At 33.4% G+C, this 22,464-nt stretch overlaps 2 protein-coding genes across 2 annotated transcripts; both read right to left on the minus strand.

Annotated features, from left to right (window-relative positions):
- Positions 1-6,807: 6,807 nt before the first annotated feature.
- On the minus strand, positions 6,808-8,696 carry LOC133305487 (probable polyamine oxidase 5). The gene has a single exon (XM_061505722.1). It carries the CDS (start codon positions 8,588-8,590, stop codon positions 6,896-6,898), a length of 1,695 nt encoding a protein of 564 aa, XP_061361706.1. The 5' UTR covers positions 8,591-8,696; the 3' UTR covers positions 6,808-6,895.
- Positions 8,697-15,531: 6,835 nt separating this feature from the next.
- Positions 15,532-15,876, minus strand: LOC133305468 (uncharacterized). Its single transcript, XM_061505696.1, has one exon. The coding sequence runs from the start codon at positions 15,874-15,876 to the stop codon at positions 15,532-15,534; it is 345 nt and encodes a 114-aa protein (XP_061361680.1).
- Positions 15,877-22,464: the final 6,588 nt, after the last annotated feature.

The raw sequence follows: 22,464 nt of genomic DNA on the forward strand, positions 1-22,464 counted from the left end.
AACAATACATAGTCTATTCTAACATTGTGTGGATTATTGCTAGTCAGAAGACCAGATTTTCAAAAAGACTGTCTATCCATCAAGCATGTTGAAAGTTTATGCGGGCGAAACATAGTACGTGTATTGATAACTTCAAGTGTGATGGTTGGTCTTAAAAACAACATGAGAAATTTCAAAGCACCCTATTAGGCTACGACTAGGACTACACCTCTAGATTCCATTCTCAAGATTTAAGTGCCCTACCACTTGATCTTTCTTTATTAATAACTACAGCCCCTATCATCACCAAGGCCTTCCCAAAGCAAATTCCAGATCCCCAGTTTGATAACTTACTTAAATCTGTCATCATTAGCTCTCCAAAATGAATAAAGTTATTCTCATAGAGACCTCTTAATCATCTATCATTAAACTTTTAATTTTGCAGAAAAGGAAAAGCAGGATCATTATGATAAAGAAGTTGGACACGTAAAGTTAAAGAAATGTTAATTTGTCCAAAGGTGAAGGTGATAGGTAATACTTTTTGAGAAAGAGAATGATTTAAGTACATCCAACACAAACAGAAAATCGATAAAGCTGTGGGGTTGAGTGATAACGTTTATTTTATGAACATTTGTTAGTCGCTGAATAAAGAAAGAAAATAAACTGAGGGATTGTCCACAACATCCATTGCTAAAAGGAGAAAAGCAAGAGAACCACGACGTAATTCACATTCAATATCAACTAATAATATGTTAAGGTTTTATTTCAATTGGTAAACAAATCAGACAGTTCCCTTGCTACTAAGTGCATGGTAGGACTAGGAGTCAAATAATAAGAAATAATCTATTGCAAAAAAGGAAGAAGGAAATAATGGTTCAACCTTGTATTATTAGTTTGGGTTAAATGAGAAGGAAATTATGCGAGCAAATACACCGCACACTTAACTTTGATTTTTTTTTTTTGAAATATTCTAATCGGTTCATTACTAATTTGATTTGGAGCGAGTCCTGATATTAAAATTTTAAACTCCTTCTAAAAAATAATACTAGAAAGATCGAACAGATATTCTCACTCTCGTCTGTTCAATTTTTTAATATCAACTAAAATATCATCATTTATTATCCGTAACTTTGATTGGAACAAACAAACATGCTGCTTACAACATCGATGAGTTGGATATAACACCTTGCAATACAATTTGTCCAATTTGCACGTGTCGTCCATTCGATGGTCCTACCAGTCAAGTTCAACCAAATCGAAGAAAAAAAGTAAAAAACACCTAAAGCTCGAGCAGGTTTGTGTGGAATTGTTATGCTTAAATTGAAAGATTATCTGATTATTTTGAATGCTGTAACTTCTAATCGGATGGTTGACACATCACCTTGATTTATGCATAATAGCCCACATATATTGTGAGCAGGGAGTTTTTTGAATTTATAGGTGGACATAACAATGATTAGAGGCAAAAATGGGTCATGTTTTAGTAATTAATCTGTTGGATTAGAAAATTCTAATTCAAAGCAAGCAAAAATAAAATAAATTTTCTTAAAGAACAAAATATTTATTATGCTTAATATTTATAGTTTGTTCTTTGGTTAAGGTCGCTTACTGTAATCTTATGAACTTCCCAGCAGATGTTCACACTAGCTTATGGAAAAAAGTTTGGTCGTGGAATGGACCAGAACGGGTGAAAGTGTTTATGTGGATGACTTTGCTTGCTAAACTTTCAGTGCACAGCAGAACTAGTAAGTGGAGCGGAGGTTCAAATGTCTGTCCCAGTTGACCAAATCATGAGGAAACTATTATTCATGTTCTTTAGGAAAATTTGGCAATCTTAGTTTACAGGTTCGATACTCAATCTTTTATGAATTCGAATTTGCAGGATTAGTTGACTTTAAATATTGATAACATGTGGTCCTCTAATAAAGTGAAGGATTGGGGGATATTTTCTTTACTACTTGTTGGTTTTTGTGAAAGTGGAGAAATTTGGAGATCCATGAAGATCATTTCTGTCATGATGAGCAATCGCAGGCTTCAATTTGGATGTTTGTCCAACAAATTCTGCAAGCCTGAATTTATCAGCGCCGTGGTGATTCCAAGGATAGCGTTTGGATAGTCCCCAAGCAAGGGTGGGTTAAGTTGAATTGTGATGGAGCTTCTTCTAGTGGCAAGAAAAAAGCTAGTTGTGGTGGTATATTAAGAGATCACAATGGATCCTTTTTGGGAAGCTTCTATTGTAATTTAGGTTCATGCAATTCTCTTGATGCAGAATTATAGGGATTACTGAAAGGTTTGGAACTGATTTGGGGTACAGGATTAAAAAGAATAGAGCTAGAATGTGATTCTAGCCAAGCCATCCAAATGTTAAAGGAGCAGCATGAAGATCCTAAGGACTCTCAAGTCACTAGTAGATTGAGATTATGGTTAAAAGCATATTGGACTATTCATCTTGTTCATACCAAGAGAGAAAACAACAAATGTGCTCATTGGTTAGCTAAAGCTGGACAGACTGATAATCTTCGTTTCAAGATTTTTAAAGATCCTCCTCCTCAATTGATGGAACTTATAGTTGCTGATGCTAGAAATATGTCTAGCTTATTAGTTTCTGAATTGTAATTTCTTTCTGTTTCTAGGGCTTAGCCCCTCTTTATTTACAAAAAAAATAAAATTGATAGTCCCGAACCATCATTAATTTAGTGGTCCAAACCAATTAAAATGAGACAATTATTGAAAAGAGGAAAAAGAGGAAAAATAAAAAATAAATTTTTATACAAGTATCACTCACTGAAAGAAAGGACCACGTAAGATCTGTAGCACCAAAAAATTTCCGCAAAATAGATTTTCATTCGTTCGTGTATGCATAGGACAGAGACTTATTTGCAGATCGGTCTGGATTTGCGATCATCAGAGGGTGACTAATCCCACAAGAGACAGCTAGTGGGCCCTTTCAGATTTTTTTTGTTTTCTCTCTTTTCCTTACTTATTATTATTATCATTATGATATAAAGGAGGAGTGGGGTAGACTTAAAAATGGGGAGCGGAGCAAGCTAGAAATTTTTCGATGGTCTAGGACTCTAGGACATTAATTATTGGACGGTCCTTTTGTGAAAATGTGAAAATGTGAAAAAATAATTCGCTTATTCTTTTTTTTTATATTCCAAATTTTTTAAAAGGATCACTCAATAATTAGTAATCTTAAACCACCCAATGGTTAATGAATCTGGATCACCGAAAAAAATTTCCGGACCTAGGGGGCTGGGAAATCTTACGGTAAGAGTCACTCTGCAGCACTTGAGAAACACAATTACAAAGACATTTCTTAGACAAACAGTTATCAATTACAACTTTGTGACTTAATTCATCAGAAATTCTACATTATTATTATACTTTTTAGTTAATCAATATTTAAAATATGAGCTTGTTATTAGTAAATTGATTAATCTAATTAAGTCATTATCAACCAACTTTACAGGTGTAGAAATGGTGCGGTCATTTTAGGTCTACACAACATTTTGAGGTTAATTTTTTTTATATTTCTCGTATTGCAGTAAATAATTTTATTTCTATACACATATAAAAACAATGTTATCAGAACTGAGTTGGTTATTGACCTGGTCAGAGTACTGGGTCTTGTGTCAATGATTTAACTGATAGGTCACTGATTGAACTGTATGATTCGAATATGTGTGTGTGTGTTCATCAACCGATCCAAACCGATTCAAATCGCGGTGACCGAACTGAAAAACCGATAACCGAATAAACTGAAAATCGAAAAACCAAAAACCGATTAAAAACCACAAATTTTAATTGGATTGGATCGGTTTTTGGATGGGTTGATGAAAATCGATCCAATATATTAATTCCTCTCTACCTATTGGTCTTTCCCTAATCATAGCCTAAAAATTTCTAAACCTAAGACCCATTAGCCCATTCACTAAACTCAAAAAAAAATTTAGTCACATCTCATCAACAAAATTTTATCTTTGTAGAGCTTCATATCTCATTACCAACAAAAAAAAACTATATTATAGTTTATTAATGCTTTTGTATTTCAAAAAAAATTAATTTACAAAGCCAATATATACAAAAGATATTATTTGCACAATAATCATGAAATAAATTTTAGGATTTTTAAAAAACCGAAAACCGATCCAATCCAAACCGAAAAAAATTGGATTTGATCGGATCGGATTTGAAAACAAATCAAAACCGAATGGATGATTATATGATCAAACCGAAGGGATTGGATCAGATGAATTTTGCTTCCAAAACCGATCCAATCCAGACCGCGAACACCCCTATGTGTGTGTGTGGGGGGGGACTACTCTTATGTTACATGTGACAAATTTCTCATACACACATTTCGATAACTGTGCCACATTTTTCTTTTCTTTTTGTTTTTTAGGTGGTGGAGCCCATAAATTTATCTCTGTGACATGAAATATCTTATCACCTTTAACATGAGATTAATAAAATCATATATATATATATATATATTATACATAATTATATAATAAATATTTTAAATAGTGGAATTCTAACAACAGTCTGATTGATCCCTACTACATGTAATTTTTATAATAGTTGTATTAACTTAATACTTATACTTATATAATAAACATATTAAGTAATGCACATTATTCAACAAATGAAAATAGGCTAGTGACAGAAGGTGGCGCCTTTCACTCCAAAGGACTAGGTCACTTGTCGATATTGGATCGAATGCTTAAACGGTTCAATGCTGGAACTAGAATGATTTTCGGGCCAACCGGTTGGATTGGTCGGATCGATCCGGTTTTATAACACTACATAAAAATATATGAAATTATATATATATATATATATATATATATATATATATATATATATGAATTCTATATATATGAGGGAAAAAAAAGAAAAAAAAAATATAAATTTCACATACTTTTTATATATGTATATGTATACAAAATAAAATTATCTCTTATAATATAAATATAAATGAGATTAAACTCTTTAGTTTTCAGCTTTAACAAACAAAACCCACTTAAAGCGTTTTTACAGCCATCGAATTGCTTTATACTTTGTAGTACAAGATGACCAGACGGATCGGATTAAACATAAAACAGTCCGTGGAGTGATTGACATTTGGCACATTACGACGGAAGTATCTTTGTAACTTGGGTTGTTATGTTGGTGCTGCTTGTGGACAGCTTTTTATATCTGTCAAAGCAAAAGCCAAGCGAGTATAAAGCTCGGTTGATTTGCTCTGTATAGAAATCCAACAGTAACACAGATACCTATTGGTAGGTATTATTTGTAAACAACTAATTCTAAAACAAAAATTTAAGTTTCTTATATTAATAATTTTATATTTTTCTAATATTTTACTGGAAAGAAACCTCGAAGGCAGGTTACAATAGATATTATATGTAAAAATGTTATATTTATCTTATTTCACACGAGATAAATAACTTTTTTACACACATAAAAAAATTGTGTTCCATCATTTTTTTTTCTGTCTTCTTATTTGTGAGTCTCATTTGTAATTTTACTTTTACAATGTGAAGTAACTACTTACCTACAGCATAAGAAAAGTATTTCTCGTGTAAAAAACACTTAACATGTGAATGTAATCACTAATAACTAACTTCCATGCGCCGAAAACTTTCGCTGCAAAAACTTTAGATACATCTATATTAAAAGGGAAAAAAAAAATTTGACTTAAAAGAAATTATAAAAAAACAATGGATAAAAATGAAAAAAAAAAAAATCTTTTTAGTAAATGGAATACCCGAATACCGCGTAGCAATAAAAAAAATCTCCGTCCGCAGGGATGCCTGGCTTATCACCTATACACGTAGTCACCCTACTGGAAGTGGAAGGGACGGGATTGGACGTGTCATTTTCATAAATACTGACCAAGCAAGCAAGCTTCTGCACAAAAGATCACCGCAATCAGATGGCCATAAGCATATATAATTCTGTCTCATTGTTAAGGACATTTTGATTCCTGGTCTGATTGACCACTACTTGATCCTTTGAGCAGAAGATGTACCAGATAGGACCCTAGCATTGGTGCCTTCATCTGTTTTCATGTGAGTCACGTACACTTAAGCTAAGCCATTTAGTGTCCCAACTCTGGGACAATGATCATATTATTACTTTTTCGGCAAAAATTTATTTGATTGTCACGTTTAAAATTTATTTTGTCAAAATGACACATCACAATCTCACTAGTCTGACAAACGAAAATGGACTGGACACGTGTTAGTGTCTGAATGGTCAACCATTCTCGCTGGGCTGCTCAGCTAGAATGACAGAATGCTGACACGTGGCAAAAGTACAGACATTATCTAGATGCTTATACTTTTGTCACGTGTCAGCATTCTGTCATTCTAACTGGTCAGCCCAGCGAGAATGGTTGACCATTCACACGCTAACACATGTCCAGTTCATTCTCGCTTGTCAGACCAGCAGGATTGTGACGTGCCATTTTAACAATTTTTTTTTCCAGATATGACAATCAAGTAAACTTTTATTAAACGGGTGGCACAGTGATTAATGTCTCCCCAACTCCCAATTTGTCTAAACTCTAATCCGCCTCGAACTTATTAAGGGTGTATTGGGTTATGTTTAGAATGAATAAAGAACTAATTGGCCTTGGCACCTGAAAAGCTATATTTAAAGCCATAAAATACACATAAGTGGTAGCATCCAAAGCTTTAGTTCTGCATCATTTTCTTAATATAAATGAAAACCTCATCTATAAGAGATCAAACGAAAATAAACTACACCCAAATGATAAAATGAAAGAAATATGGGAGAAAATTGCTTCATAGAGATCACTTAATAATTTCCACTTAAAGAGAAAATTGAGAATAATATCATAAAAATTAATGTACAAAAATTTAAAAAAGGGTGAAAAAAATAAATACTAGTTGTTATAAATCTCAACACAATGATAATGTTGAAGAAGCCTATTGGCTTCCCTAAGACCACTGAGGTAAGCTCCATGGGTTGTAGAATACTGGGTTCTGTGAGTTGCTTCCCCTGCAAACAAAATTTGAAGAGGTGGTGAAGCAAAAGGGTGATCTTTTGGCAATGGCTCCGCCATTGTATCTAAATCATCACCACTTGATCCAACTGCCACATAACTGTATGAGCCTAAAAATAACGGATCTGTTCCCCATTGACTCTTCAAGACTTTACTGAATTTTACTTTATTTTCGTGAGAGTTCTCCTCAGAATTCACATTCCCATTGCAAAACTTACGAGAACCAGAACCCCTTTGCCTGGGGGAATGCGACAGAAAGCATGAAACTGTCGTTGAAACCCCACTAATGATCTCGTCATCTTTGACTGACTCAAGTGCTAGTGCTTCTTCCCCGGCAAGCCAACATAGGAGGACACTAGAATTGTTGTATATGGGACAAAGGGTAGGTGTCCTCCTCATCCACCAGGGTATTTTCTTAAGCCTCAACTCAGAGTGTGGTGAGTGAAAAACCATTTGCAGGAAGGGGAACCCTTCCGAGTGTTCATCTTTTCTTTCATGTGTTGAACTCAATTGCATAAACAACTTATTAACAACACCAAAACCAAGCCTTGAAATTGCCTCAGCCTTGAAAGGGGGCAGAGGGGGGAAGAACATACCTGAATCATCACGAATAGCAGCTTTAAGTACTCCCAGTGAAACCGTGACAATGACATGATCCGCAGACATGACAGAGCCATCACAGAAATGTAGCTTCACTGGCCTAGAACAGTAACCATTTTTCATATTCATATTCTCATGTCTTTCGGGCTGCCATTCAATTCTTGTGACTTTTCTACCTAACTGAACTAACCCAGGTGGTAGCACAGATGCTAAGGATTCAATTATGCTCATGTAACCTTTTGCAATAGTAATTTCTTCACCTGGAAACATTTGGTATTCACTCTCAGCGCTATAATCTAGAGTTAACAGGTCACCAGAAGATGTATACGTCCTCAGGGTGTTCTCATGCATTGCAAAGATTGCTTCATCAAGTAACTTCCTGCTCCATTTTCCATACCCTTTGAGCTCCTCTTCCTCTTTTGCTGAAACCAAATAAGCACCAAGGCCTTGTCTGAGAAAAGAGCCAACACTATGGTTTCTAGAGTCACCGTTAGTTGTTGACATCTTGGAAGCAGCTTTAGCAAGGAGCTTATAATAACTGTGAAGTTCACTTTTTGCGTAGTCTTCAGTCATCTTCCCCTGAGCATGATCCATCAAATTCTTGAAAAGCTTTGTGATGGGGTTAACAAGGGAAGGGTTCAGCACAAAGCCACCTTCAGCAATGGAGGTGGGTTCAACCCAGTTTCCATTCCCATCCATGCACTCCCAAGGCTGCTCAGACTCCAATGAATGGATTTGTTGAGCAATTTTGTGAATTGGGCTGCCTCCAATTCCATGGATCCAAGTAGCACCCATCTCAATCCTGTCACCACCAAACTCTGATGTGTTGATTCTACCACCAATCCTGCTTCCACCTTCCACAACACACAGCTCAAACAAGTCTTTGGAGCCAGTCACAGTATAGAGCTTGTTGGCAGCTGCAAGGCCTGCCATTCCTGCTCCTACTATCACAATCCGTGGTTTCTTGACCACCATTGTTGCTACCTTGCTCTGCTTGTTACTCTATCACACGGGCTTGGGAACAAAAATAATAATAAAAACAATCACAGGGAAGGAAAAAAATGTAAACTGAGTGTTACAATACAAAGGATACTGGTATGAAGGTGAAATTTGAGTTAATAATGTTGAATTTATAACTAGGCTCTGTGCTGCGTCACCGAATGGGCTATTTAGTACCACAATTTTTTTTTTTGTACAATCAATTAAGCAGACAGGTGACTAGGTGACTGACTTTGTTGTTTCGTTATAAAATTCAGATGTTTATGTTTGTTTGTTTTTTTTTGAAAGAAAGTTATTAAACAAAAAAAAATTCGAAGTAGGCTATTATTACTAAGTTTCAAAATCAAGTTCTAAGAACAGATACGCAATCACTTAATTAAAGGACTTCGTTTGTCTTTTTCTATATCTTTTCACACGTTATAATCATAAGATAGCATATCATCGCTATCTTTCTTTTCCATGTCTATTTTAGATATTTTTTTAGCATTTAGATCACAATAACAGAAGAGCCCATTATAACGTCAGATACATGGTCAAAATGAATTAAGCTACAAACTCAGAGTAATAAATGGGCTCAAATAACATGTCTCAATTCAAAATTTTAAAATATTAGTTTTATGAATCTTTCTATTTATATGATTCTTACTTAACATGTTTTTAACTAATGTAAAATTTTACTACTCACACTTGAATCTCAACTTTAAATATCTTCTGTTTAAATAACCTATCAATCAAAATATCAAGATTCACCCAAAATTCAGAAATTCAAAATATTTTCCTTCTTTGAAATCCTAGTCTCGCTTTTTTTCTATAAAAAAAAAAAAAAAATCCTTTTAATTTTGTCAAAATTTAAAAGTCTGAATCATTTAAATCATTTCCTATCTCAATTATTTTAAACCTTCAATTATTTGAGTAGAAAATGAGGATTTAGGGTTTTAGGTAGCGTAAGATAAACAAAAAGATTGTTGCAGGACCAAAATCACACGTTAGTAAAAAAAAAAAAAAAAAAAGTGCAATTAAGCCTAATGATAAGAAGCTCAATGTCTGCTCTGCTTTTATCTCTCTACACTACAAACAAAGAAGCTCAAACATTATTCTCACTTTGAATTTGCTATGTCTGAAAGATCCTCTTCATCTTCAACCAAGCCCCACTGCAATAAATGTCAAAGAGTGAGTAATAATTCAGAGGCAGTTACAATGGGGAAAACAAACAAAACAATGATATTTTTATTTTTATTTTTGTTAAATTTTTTGTATCTATTTAACTATAATAGCGTGACGCATCTTTATTATATTATTATTGTAACTCGTGTCGATTGTCAATTATGATTTGTCATGGATCCTGCGCAATTGCGCATACATATATAGGATTTTCCTTTGTTTTTTTTTATCTTTTCTAGAGAGAATAAAATAAAATAGAACAGGTAATAGAAGATAATTCTTTTTTTTTCTTATTAAGCGAAAGGAAATTAAGTCCAGAAAAGTAACTGAGTAATTCTTTTTAAAATCGAATATAAATAGATTTCTCATTATTCTTCCCCATCCAAACCTAATTCTATATGGAATATTGTAATTTGGCTTGATATTTTTAAGTTATTGACTGATGATATTTTGAATAGTTTATATTTTTCTCTAACATATCCCTTTACACAATAGACTTTTGAGCTTGAAACATGTATATTACAAAAATCAATCTTATATCTTCAAAAAAAAAAAAACAATCTTATTTAATTCTACTAGAAAGTGGAGGCGACGAGAATTGAAATAGTGATTGAAGGTCTGATACTATATAAAAAATTAATTCAACCCAAAAGCTTAAACTATTAGATGATAATTTTTTTAATGATTTATATTATTCTTTATCAACGTCTCACCTCAATTTTAAGCTATGTACAATATGTTTGCCTGATTTCTTAGCTTTAATTTTGTGCTCCCGATGCACATTTCAATGAGTGAGGAGTGAGGAGAGAGAAAAATATTTTTTCCATGAGTATCACATTTTTAGTGAAAGGAACACCATGGGTCAGGATGACATTAAATTTTTCCCTTATTTCTGCTTTTGTTGAGTAAGAGACAAATGATTGAGATGCATGTCTCACCTCAATTTGACAGGCAGTGATTCATTTGAGAACGATCGTGTTGGACATGGAATGGCAACAAAAGTGGCAAAGGATTGCAATCACATATATCGATTGTTGTGGGGTCTCACTTCCATGTGGCTTACACCACTGAAGTATCCTTACACATACATATACAATGGTCGCGAAATTTATCAGACATTCCAGAAGAGCAGTTTTTCCTTCCTTATCTTTTCGTGGGATTTAAAAGCTCTGTCCCGTTGTTAAACAAATCAGCTTAGGGAGGGACTAGTGTATGTTCTAAAAGAGCCCAAATCAATTCTGATTCAAAATACAAATCATAAACAACGACTTTATTCACTTTGGAGTTGGATTCTGCCGAAACTCTTACACTTTTAGGTAAATATATTTTTATAAATAAAGAGTTAAATTCACGGGTACTGGTTCACAATTCAAAAGTTATTATTTATTACTATTAAAGTGAGACTCGCATTGTATTTTTTGTGTGCTGTGTGCATGAGAAAATTTCTTTCTCACATAACATGAAAAAAATAATACCCTAAGAGGCTGTTTGGTATGGGGTAATATAGTGAATGTCCAGGAATTATGAAGTTGGAATTATTTATGCACACATTTGGTAGAAGGAAATCAGAAAATATGATCGGATATAGTTTAATTCCTGACATCTATTTTACACTATTATTTCTGATTTCTGATTCCCCTTTAGAAGATGGTAATCCTAAGTTCTCAGTTTTTGAATATTTTGGATGCAATTTCTCAGACTATATTACCCTCTTAATTAAGAACCTTGACAAATATAACTTGTCAATGCGTGAAAGAGTGGACTACTATCAGACAAGGCAGCACATGGTATATTATTTTGTGAGGATGATATTTTATTTTATAGTTGCTGCCTATATCAGTTGTTTGTGTTCAAAACTAATATTTTCCTTTAAAACAACATAAATAGTTTTTAATTTGTATAAATAATTGTGTTTTGTTACTTATTCTTGACAAGGGTACTTTTGTCAAATTTTATCATATTCCCAGCAATATTATGTTTTCAACCAAATACTCATTCACTAAAACTAATCTATATTCTTGGTAATATTTTGTCCTACCAAACATTTTTTCATAAAATTTCCAGACAATTTTTGTTCCAGCTATATTCCAAGTAATCGTGATTCCAGGATACAAAAAAAAATTTCCTGTAACAAACGCCCTGTAAAATTATTCGTAAAAAAGTAAACCCAAGGCATAAGATTCTTGAGCCATTTACTTTCTTATTCGATTTGTTTGGATCGGCTTTTTCTATAACATAAAAATTATATTGTATGTAATAAAAAATAAAATCCTAACCCTAAATCAAAGACTCTCCTATCTTGGCTATTTGACCCATTTAGGATTAAACCATAACCTATTTTCCCGTTTGGTGTTGGTGGAAATATAACTCTCGGGGGTGGTCAATCTCGCGACCCTTCTCCCACGAAACTCATTTTTAATTTTTCTTTTATTTTCAAATGAGAATAATAAGGAATAGGTGATTAAATTATGATTTTATACAGTCATTAATATCTGTAGGAGCTTGTAATTTGTAATTAGTGACTATAAATTTAATTATTTACTATATGTTTGTAGTGTAATTTGTAATTTTTAGTAGTGATTAATATTTATTAATTGTTATAATTAGTGAATAGTGATATTTTTTTATTTCAATATTTAATTAGTATTTTTTAAAATAATTATGTGTGAATTATTTTGGTTAGGATTGCTATTTAGGATTTAGTGATTAGAACATATTAGTTGTTGTAATTAATAAACAGTGATGATTAATTTATAAATAAATATTAAATTATTATTTATTATTGATTACATATGATAATCCATATGAAAGGTGTCTTCATCCCGATTCCTACAACAACCAAGCGGTATTGAGTATGCAATCTAGACACAGCTTAGAGACTGTGTGGAATGAGTCTACAAATTAGAAGAGTTTAATCATTAAAAGTGGTAGATTAGCAGGTAACCACTAAGTCAAATCATTTGATTGTCCTATTAGTTCTATTTATATATTTATAATATATTTTTACATAAATTCAATTTAAGTAATTCAATCAGTGATCACCGATACCTAATCGAGTCAATATAACATCGTATAAAATGAATGGATCCGTTATAAAGAGAAAAGTGTGAAAATTTTGATGAAATCCAATTACTTTTATGTAAGTGTCGTATGGAGTAAAAATAAAAATATTAAACTCTCTTAATATTATATTTATCCAAAATAATTGAGGTAGATAAGTTTAAATAAAAATCAATAAAATATTAAAAAGATAAATAGAAAGATAAAAATGACAATAAATAAATAAGTTAATTTAGTGTGAACTTTTTCACGTGAATTTCGCAATCACATATAAAAATGGTGAAGCTTTATTAATGTATAATATAACTTTGTTTCATTCGTAATGGATACTTTAGTCGTTGAACATTACTAATTATTTTATTTGGTCGATTTTATATAAGATGAATTTTATTAGAAGATGATAAACTAATATATATTTTTTTATACCAACTTTAATTATCTCATTAAAGTGAGCTAGTCGTTTACATATTTCCACAAATTTTAACTCTTTGAGCTCCCTTGAGTTAGACTAATGCTTTTGTGCATGTGTACAACCTCCTATGTTGCCATGTGCATGCAATATGGGTTGAGCCCGATCCGCCAACTCGTCAAAAAGGGACAGGTTGGGTTGAAGTTTTCAACCTACCAACTCACTTCAATTCGCTCCGCCTAAAAGTGAGTCAAAACGGGTTCAACCCGTCGAGTTATATTTTTTTATTTTTTTACAATTAAGTAGTATTTCATTTGTCATTAAGCTTTTGTAATATCCAAAAAAAAATTATCTTAGTACTTTCTAGAAAAAATAAAGAAGAACAATTTTATTTATGACAAACGTTATCTATATATGGAGACAAATGATTTTCTAAAGAATATTTAACTGAATATTAGTATACATTTAAAATTGAGACTGAAAAAATTAAGATTAGTGTAAAATAAAATAAAATAATATTATAAAAATTCATAAAATATAATTTATTTTTGAATTTTAATTAAATTTGTTTTTAATTTATGGGTTGACCTGTCAACTCACCATAAAACGGAATGAGTTCATTTTTTCAACCCATATTTAATGGTGGGCCAACCCGTCCCTCCTCATTTTTAGCGGATCGGGATGGGCCAACCCAAATTGTCACCCCTAATCCAAGAAGTGCTTTTTCGGATAGTACCAACATTATTTCCAAACAAGAATAAAAAAATTAGGATTTAAAGCCAAAAAAAAGATGGATTCAAATAGTATAAAACTTTGCTCATTTAAAAAAAAAATGCCCCGAGTTGATTACTCTTATAATACCAAAAAAAAAACCCCGAGTCCAAGTCACGCTATCATCTCAAAACACAATCAAAATAATATTTTTTACACACATTATTCGTTCCTTAGAGTCCTTTTGTTAAGCAGAAAATGGTTGAGCATATAAATGAGCGGAGTTTTGGGGGGGAAAAAGAAGTTAAAATTGATTTAAATACAAACTCGGTTTTAGCAACAACAACAAAAATAGTTGTTTTCTTCAGTAGTCAAGCAAACTTGTTTAAGAAAATCGAATCTAACCAATTCAGACAAATGTTAATTGGGGTCAGTTCATTGAATTGAGTTGGCCTTTAACAAGTGCTCTTTAACCAATTCAATCTAACCAACTCAATACCAAATGCTCTTTAACAAGTGCAATAAGGGCACTCCTCACTAAAACCGTATAAATATTTAACTATTTCGAAACTTGTGTTTGCAGTAAGACTTTCAGACATTATGAAAAAAAAATCAAATATCAGAATTTATGGCAAAACACAGGAACACGGAAACAGAGAGCACTTCGAGGCCCAATTATAGGTTGTTCAGCCCAAAGGCCGAGAAAGACATGAGGTTTGACAGCAAAATTTTGGAACCATTCATATGGGTCCATGACAAAACATGGGGAACGAGGAATACTATTACTATACAAATCTATATTAATAAATGGTTGTTGGCAAAATTTTGGAACCATTCATATGGGTCCAAGACTAAGGTTCGGTTACATTCTTCACCAAGTGCTGTCTCACGACTGTCTATCTTTTAAATTATTGAATCTTGTTTCATGTTACACAATACGAAACAAATTTCAATAAAATTAAAAATCATAAATATTTTTTTTGTCAGGAATTAAATATCAATAAATACTTTTTAAATAATTTACTTAGCTATTTGATTACATATAATTAGTACTTACATTTTATAAGTATCACTTTTATTGAAACCTGTTGCATGAAACAACACAACCTTTCCCCCCTAAAATAAACTCTCCGGTTGAAAAATAAAAAATAAAACTGACAGTGATGGAGAATGTGAGGAAATATTGAAAAGAGCGATTCCTTTTGGTCAACATAAACAGTAGGAACGGTTTTTTTTTTTTTTTTTTTTAAATAAGATAAATGCTAGTCTGTAATTATATCAGTATGTGAGAAAAAAAGCTGCACGCAAGAATGTGAAAAGGAAAGTAGAAAGCAATGTATCATACAAGAAAGAGGAAGAAGAAACTGATAGTGATGGAGCAATATCGAAATGAAAGACAAGCAGATTTCCATTTTCATTTTTCTTTTGTATTCTTCTATTCACAGTGTCAAAACAAACAAACAAACAAACCCTGTAATTGACTCACAGTCATTGGCATTAACTATCAGATATTCACAACCATTAGCATTCCTACAACCAAAACGGAATAAAGTGAAATCGCCCAGCCGTTCAAACTTCAAAGTAAAAGATCCTCACCGATCCCTAGAAATGTTGCTAGTACCTCATCGTCATCGTCATCGTCCTCCACCGCTTTGCCTTTGGGACTCAACCTCAAACCGCTCATGTCAACGCTGGCCATGACGGAGGTGCCGGAATCGGAAAACGACGAGCCACAACTCTCCTCATTGCCGTTTATGGTGATATACGACGAGGAGGATTGAAAAACCAGGAGGGAAGAGTAGGGATTATCAATGAATGTCACCGCTACTTCCAAGGTAAGATTATCGTTCTCTAATAGACTGAAAAGATCGTCGTCATCTTCTTCGAATCCCCAATTTTCGTCGTTGGTGTGGATGTTCATTTCAGTATATCAGTTAGCAGAGAGCAAAGGAGGAATGAATGGCGTTATAATAAGAATAAGAATAAGAATGGGGGAGTGAAAGAGAAATGAAAATGAAGTATCTAGATGATTCCAGACCCAACGTCTTTCGATGGATCCCACCCTAATTATTATTATACTATTTGATTTAAAAGATCAATGGACGCTTTGATGTGCCACGTGGGAACGACCATGAAGGTTGATGTGGCGCGTCGGAGAGTAGATAAACTCTCCGCCGAGTAAAAAGGCGCGACGCGAAGGGACATGTAACGAATAAAAAGGAAAAGGTCACGGCATCGTGTCCGTGCAGTACGTACGTAAACGTAACGCCCATCTTTTTTGAATGTGTGGACTGTCGAGGGTGTGGACCACACCACACCACAGTAACCTCCACCTCCAAACAAACGCCGTACTTTAAATTTTATCATTTTTTTATATAAATTTTAGGTAAAGTTGTATTTATAATTTTTTTCGTTTATAATATCTTGTAAATATATTTTAATTATTGATTTTTGTTATAATTATTGTTTTTGTAAATTAAACACATTGATTAATTATTAATTCATAATAAATAATAATTATTGATGGACGAAAATCAACGGTTAAAATATGATTATAAAAAATTATAAATAAAAATAGATTATAAGTATAAACTTTCTTCAAATTTTATCATTTTTAACACATTTGAAATTTACCTATCTTATTTGCAAATCACATTTTGGGCAACAATCGATACTGCACAGGTAGGAGTGTGCATGGAGCGGTTCATAATCGATTTTGACAAAGATCGAACCGAATCGATGTTAAACAATTTGGTTTTAAAATCAAACTGATTTTTTTAAAAAATCGGTTTTCAATTTTTCAAACCGGTTTGAAACGGTTTCAAAATCGATTTATGGTTAAAAACCGGTTTTGATTTAAAACCAGTTTAAAACTGGTTTTAATTCAAAACCGATTTTAAATCAAAACCAGTTATGAACTATAAACCGGTTATCAAGTTAAAAATTGATTTTACAACAAATTCAAAATCATTTTTTTTATGAATTGTGCTATTTTATATGATCAAGGGATTTTGTACAAGCACAACTTGCATTTGTCATCGACGCTTGATGAGAAGAACCACTAATTCAATGGCAACAAATTTCATTCTCAATCTTTCAGCCTTGCGCACATGATGATGATATAAAAAATTTGCGAATTAGAGGTATGGAATGAAATCCATGGTGTTTGTTTTAGTCGGCATCAAATCAAGAGACACAAGATACGACTTGTACTGTACATATACGCTAATTTATATGCTTTATCAGAAATGTTGTCCAACTTCCCCTAACATGACAAAATTGAGGTGCTTAAAATCTCCAACGCCATGGAATTCTTCGTGTTGAGTTCAAGTTTGAGATAAGCAGCTTGGTTTGATTATGGATAACCATTTATTTGTATGGTTTGGTTAATAACCAGTTTGCAGTTTTATATAAAACTGATTTAAAAAAAAAAATATGAAGCAATTTGATTATAAATTGATTTGGTTCTTTTGGATATTTTGAACATCCAGACACACAACTAAAAACGGTTCCTATTACCCACAAACAATGCATTCACTGTCTCATGGTTTGGGACCCAGCGTTACTCATTATAACGTGCTACCATTTGTATTTTATAATTTGTATATATGAAATAAGGATATGTTAATGGAAATGGATCCTATTATGTAAAAAAAAAGGATATGGTCATAAAAAGATTATAACTATACAAAGATTATGTAATTATTTATTTTAATATTTTTTCTCTTTTCTTTTATTATCATTTTTTTTATAACAATAAGGGGCATAGCCCCAAACAAAAACCAACAGAAAACAAACAAAAACTATAAACTATCCAGGGTCAATAATCCCATGGAGATCTTGATCAAAAAGATGAGCAAGCTGATTTGGCATGATTTGATGATGCCAAAATCCAGATCCTTTCTGAAGAGCAGACTTAGCTAACCAATCTGCACATGAATTTGCATCTCTAGGAATATGAGTAAGAGTAACCTCCCAGTCTTGAGCAATAAGTGCTTGTATCTTAGCCACGATGCGCGGCTGACAAGCTGCATTGCAATCTGCAAGAATAGAGAAAACTTTAGAAGAATCTCCTTCTAGTTCCACCTTCCTAAACCCCAATTGCCAGCATATCTCCAAACCTTTAAGGGTTCCCCACAATTCTGCCATAACTGGAGTACAAGCACCAATATGATACTCAAAACCACCAAGCCATAAACCATCAACAGAAAGGATTAACCCGCCACAAGCAGCCCTTTCGCCAATCCTTTCGATCGCTCCATCAACATTGATCTTCACCCAATTTACTCTCGGTGGTATCCACTTAACAGATCGGGTATTACTGGAGCTACCAGTCTGCAAAAGCTTCCTGCCCCTACTGTTGTACATCTCCTCAATATACATACGAATCAATTTCAACCCATGAGTGGGATGAGTGAAGCTAGAATCATGGACAATTTTATTTCTCCAACCCCATAAAAACCAACAAGAGATGAAGAATAAATCATGCCAATCATCTAGGCTCTCATGACCCCATGACATTGTAATATTCTTCTCAACCCTACCTCTCAAGTCGACGCTATAGAATGAGATCATATGATGAGGTAATACTAGATAGTCCCAGATTCCACGAGCATGCTTACAATCACGCAAGACATGGAGATTCGTTTCCAACTCACCAAGACAACACAAACAAAAACTGTGAGCACCACTCCAAGTAGTTGTGCGATCCTTAGTGAGAAGCCGCCCATGCATAATTATCCACATGCATGCTTTAACTCTCGGAGGACCATTCCATTTCCACAAGCTAGACCAAGTATTTTGCACCTTCTCAAGAGGGAAATTAAGCATAGAATAATAAGCAATTTTTACCAATGAAAAACCTACCTTCTTATTCTTCCAAATAACTCGATCAGGTCCAGCTGACTCGCAAGGAGTAGGGATTGCAGAAATTCTAGCAATAACATGGTCAGTGAAATATTGATGCATGTACGAATAATTCCATTGACCATCATTACTCACAAAATGGCTAGCAGGAAGATGCATATCATTCAACGTAGGCATTGATGTAGCAAGAGATATGAGACTATCTGATAGACCATGCCAATTATCTTTCCAGAATATCGTATCAATACCATCATCAATGTGCCAACGAGTTGCTTGAAGAAACGAAGGCCACACACTACACAGGTTTTTCCAGAAATATGAATCATAGGTTTTGTGAATCACCTCCCTTCGAAGATCCACCCCTCGCCTATATTTGCTGGATATAACACGAGCCCACAATGAGTGAGGCGAATTAATCAAATTCCAAGCAAGCTTATGAAAGAAAGCTCTATTTTGGATTCTAAGATTGATCACCCCTAAACCACCCATGCACTTAGGCTTATAAAGATTATCCCAAGCAACAAGATGAGTCCTCCTTTGATCATGTGTGTCATCCCATATAAAACCTCTTTGCAGCTTCTCAATTTCATCACAAATAGCTACAGGTAGCAGGCTGTTCTGCATCTGGAAGATGGGAGTGGCTGAAATAACAGAATTGGATAAAGTAACACGACCGGCAAAAGATAAGACCTGGTTACTCCACCCAGCCAGCTTATGCCGAATTCTCTCAACAACATCCGCATAATGGACTTTAGAAACGCGGCCATGCTTCATCATGGATCCAAGATATCTCCCAATATTGTGAGTTTTCTTGAAACCACACACTTGCATAATTTCATTAGCAATATGAGGATCCCTATTTTTAGAAAAAAATATTGGATTTTGGGATACTAACCTGTAACCCAGACATGGAGCTGAAAGTCCTCAAATAATCCAAGATAATATTGATTTGATCTAGAGAGGCTTCTGCAAACAGCATCAAGTCATCAGCGAACATGAGATGAGCAATTGTAGGGCCTTTAGATTCGGCTGAAATTGGCTTCCAGCTTTTATTATCAACAACATCCTGGATGATATGGGATGATTTTTCCATGGCTAGAACAAAAATATATGGTGATAGAGGATTTCCTTGCCGAACTCCTCTAGAAGGAAGGTAATCTCCAGCGATAGCTCCATTCCACAAAACTGATACCTTATCAGACTTGATGCAATTCATGATAAGGATTATAAGCCACTGTGGGATTTGGATTTCCTCCAAAACTTTGTGCACAAAATCCCAGCTTAACTTGTCATATGCCTTTTCCAAGTCAATTTTAATTGCCATGAAACATCTCTTACCTCTCATCCGTCTCATTGAATAGATCAGCTCTTGGGTGATGATAATATTATCCTGGATATGCCGCTTAGGAACAAAACTAGCTTGGAAAGGAGACACCATCTCTTCCATTAAAGGCTTCAGTCTGTTAACCAGAATTTTGCTGAGAATTTTGTAGGATACATTGCATAAAGAGATTGGTCGAAGCTGCTTCACACTTTTAGGTCTCTTGACTTTAGGAATGAGAACTAAAAGAGTAGTATTGACAAGATGGATTAGATTAGGATTCTGAAACATCATGTGAATATCATGAAGAATATGAGCCTTAATAAGATTCCATTTCCTTTGATAGAAAACAGCAGGGAACCCATCCTCTCCTGGAGCTTTTGAGCCATTGATGCTAAAAACAGCTTTTGAAGTTTCTTCATCAGCAAGATTATGAGACATATTTGGCAAGAGATCCACATTAAGAGAAGGTCAAGTATTCTTTGTTTTCACCCAGTCTCGAATATGTATATCTTCACAAAATAAATTACTGTAGAAATCTGTTGCCAGGTTCTGCAGTTGTCGAACATCCCTAACCCAAATTCCATCAGAATTCTTGAGCTCAAGAATCTTATTACAACTTCTTCTGGATGCTGTCTTAATGTGATAGAATTTTGTATTTCTATCCCCATCATTTATCCACTTTATTCTGGACTTTTGAAACCAAAGGATTTCTTCTTGAATAAAAACTGTATCGAGATCCCTCCTAAACTCTTTTTCTTTGGAATGAAGAGACAGATCAGAATGATAGTCAACATGCTTCTGAATTTCTTCGATACTGTTCAGCAGGTTAGTTTTCCTGCTGAAGATGTTACCGAAGACTGTCTTATTCCAATTCTTGAGCCTTGGCGTCAGGTCTTGCAGATTTGTTCTTGTATCCTTTTCATTATTCCAGCAACTATTTAAGAATCTTTTAAAATCATTTTTTGTAATATGAGAACATCCAAATCTTACGTTTAAACACAAGGTGTTGAGCCGTTGACATTCTTGATACGTATCGGATACGAGTACGCTTTGAATATATCTCGTATATACCGCATGCGTATTTATTCTTTGAAATTTATATTGGCATACCCGTATTTTATTTTATTTTAAAATGTCGTATCCTGTACTTGTATCCATACCGAATGCCAGTACCGTACCTGTACCGTTGCGACATATACTTGCATTTGATTTATTTATTTTTTTAAAAAAATTATCTGAGTTTGCATTTGATATTGAGTAGTTTCATTTATAAAAAAAGTGGTGCTATTTTGTGATACGAAATGTACCGATCTACAAAAAACAAAAACCAGGAGGTGAGAAAAAAAGGTAGGAGAGATAGAAATCAAAGGAAACCGTTGCAACCAAAACCATTCATGCAAAAATCACGAATTGGTTTCCGTAACACCTTGCATGATTATTATAAAAAGGTAAAAGTCCATACCAAAAAAAAGAAAAAAAAGAAGTTAAAGTTCATAAATTCCTTGTAATTTATTTTTTATCATTTACATCCCTATTTTTTTTCTTATTAGTTACTCTTGTGAATTTTTTTATCCAAGTCTACTTTTAAATTTGTTAGTAATTGAATTAATTTGGCCATTTTATTCCTATTTTACTTGTATAAAAAATTACTAATTAATCTAATATAAAGATTTGGGGCACCAACAACTATTTATTTTCTTCACAAAGACATAAAAATTAATAATGTGTGCTATCTCCTTCAAAGGTTTCACAAAACATCACCAAAAAAAAAAAAATTAACATTTGAAAATTTGAACATAATCACTTTTAATCAAAATTATCCTTCTTTTATTATTCCTAAACCAATCCCACATTGCTTGGCAAGCGACTATAATCTATGATGCACGGACACGGACATGGGACACGAGACACGACACGACACGACACCCCGATACGTTAATTCTAAAAAATGTTAAATTTTGACACGTTGGGACACGTTTTGATATTAAATAATATTTTTAATATATATAATATATTTTACATTTAATACATATAACAACTCATAATAACTCATATACTAATCAAACATACAAATTTCATAACATAATTATTAAAAAAAATAGAACATCCCAAGAGTGTAGAGTATAGAAAAATAAAAAAATTATTTCAGTTATGATAACACACAGATCAATTACATATATTCTTTAAAAAAAACTTTTGATTACAAATAAAATAAAATAAAAATAAAATAAGGGAACATATATTTACTAAATTTTAATGTCACCTAGCTTTCTTAATTGCAGAAGAGAGGGAGGGAGGGTATTATTGTCTTTCTGAAAA

Source organism: Gastrolobium bilobum, unplaced genomic scaffold (assembly GCF_033153095.1).
Source record: "Gastrolobium bilobum isolate Gb01-03AN ecotype WA unplaced genomic scaffold, APGP_CSIRO_Gbil_v1 utg1221, whole genome shotgun sequence".
In the NCBI taxonomy this organism is placed as follows: Eukaryota; Viridiplantae; Streptophyta; class Magnoliopsida; order Fabales; family Fabaceae; genus Gastrolobium; species Gastrolobium bilobum.

What these genes read in the sequence shown, in the direction of transcription:
- LOC133305468 (XM_061505696.1), bottom strand. Translation starts at nt 15,876, where the DNA reads ATGAACATCCACACCAACGACGAAAATTGGGGATTCGAAGAAGATGAC.
- LOC133305487 (XM_061505722.1), bottom strand. Translation starts at nt 8,590, where the DNA reads ATGGTGGTCAAGAAACCACGGATTGTGATAGTAGGAGCAGGAATGGCA.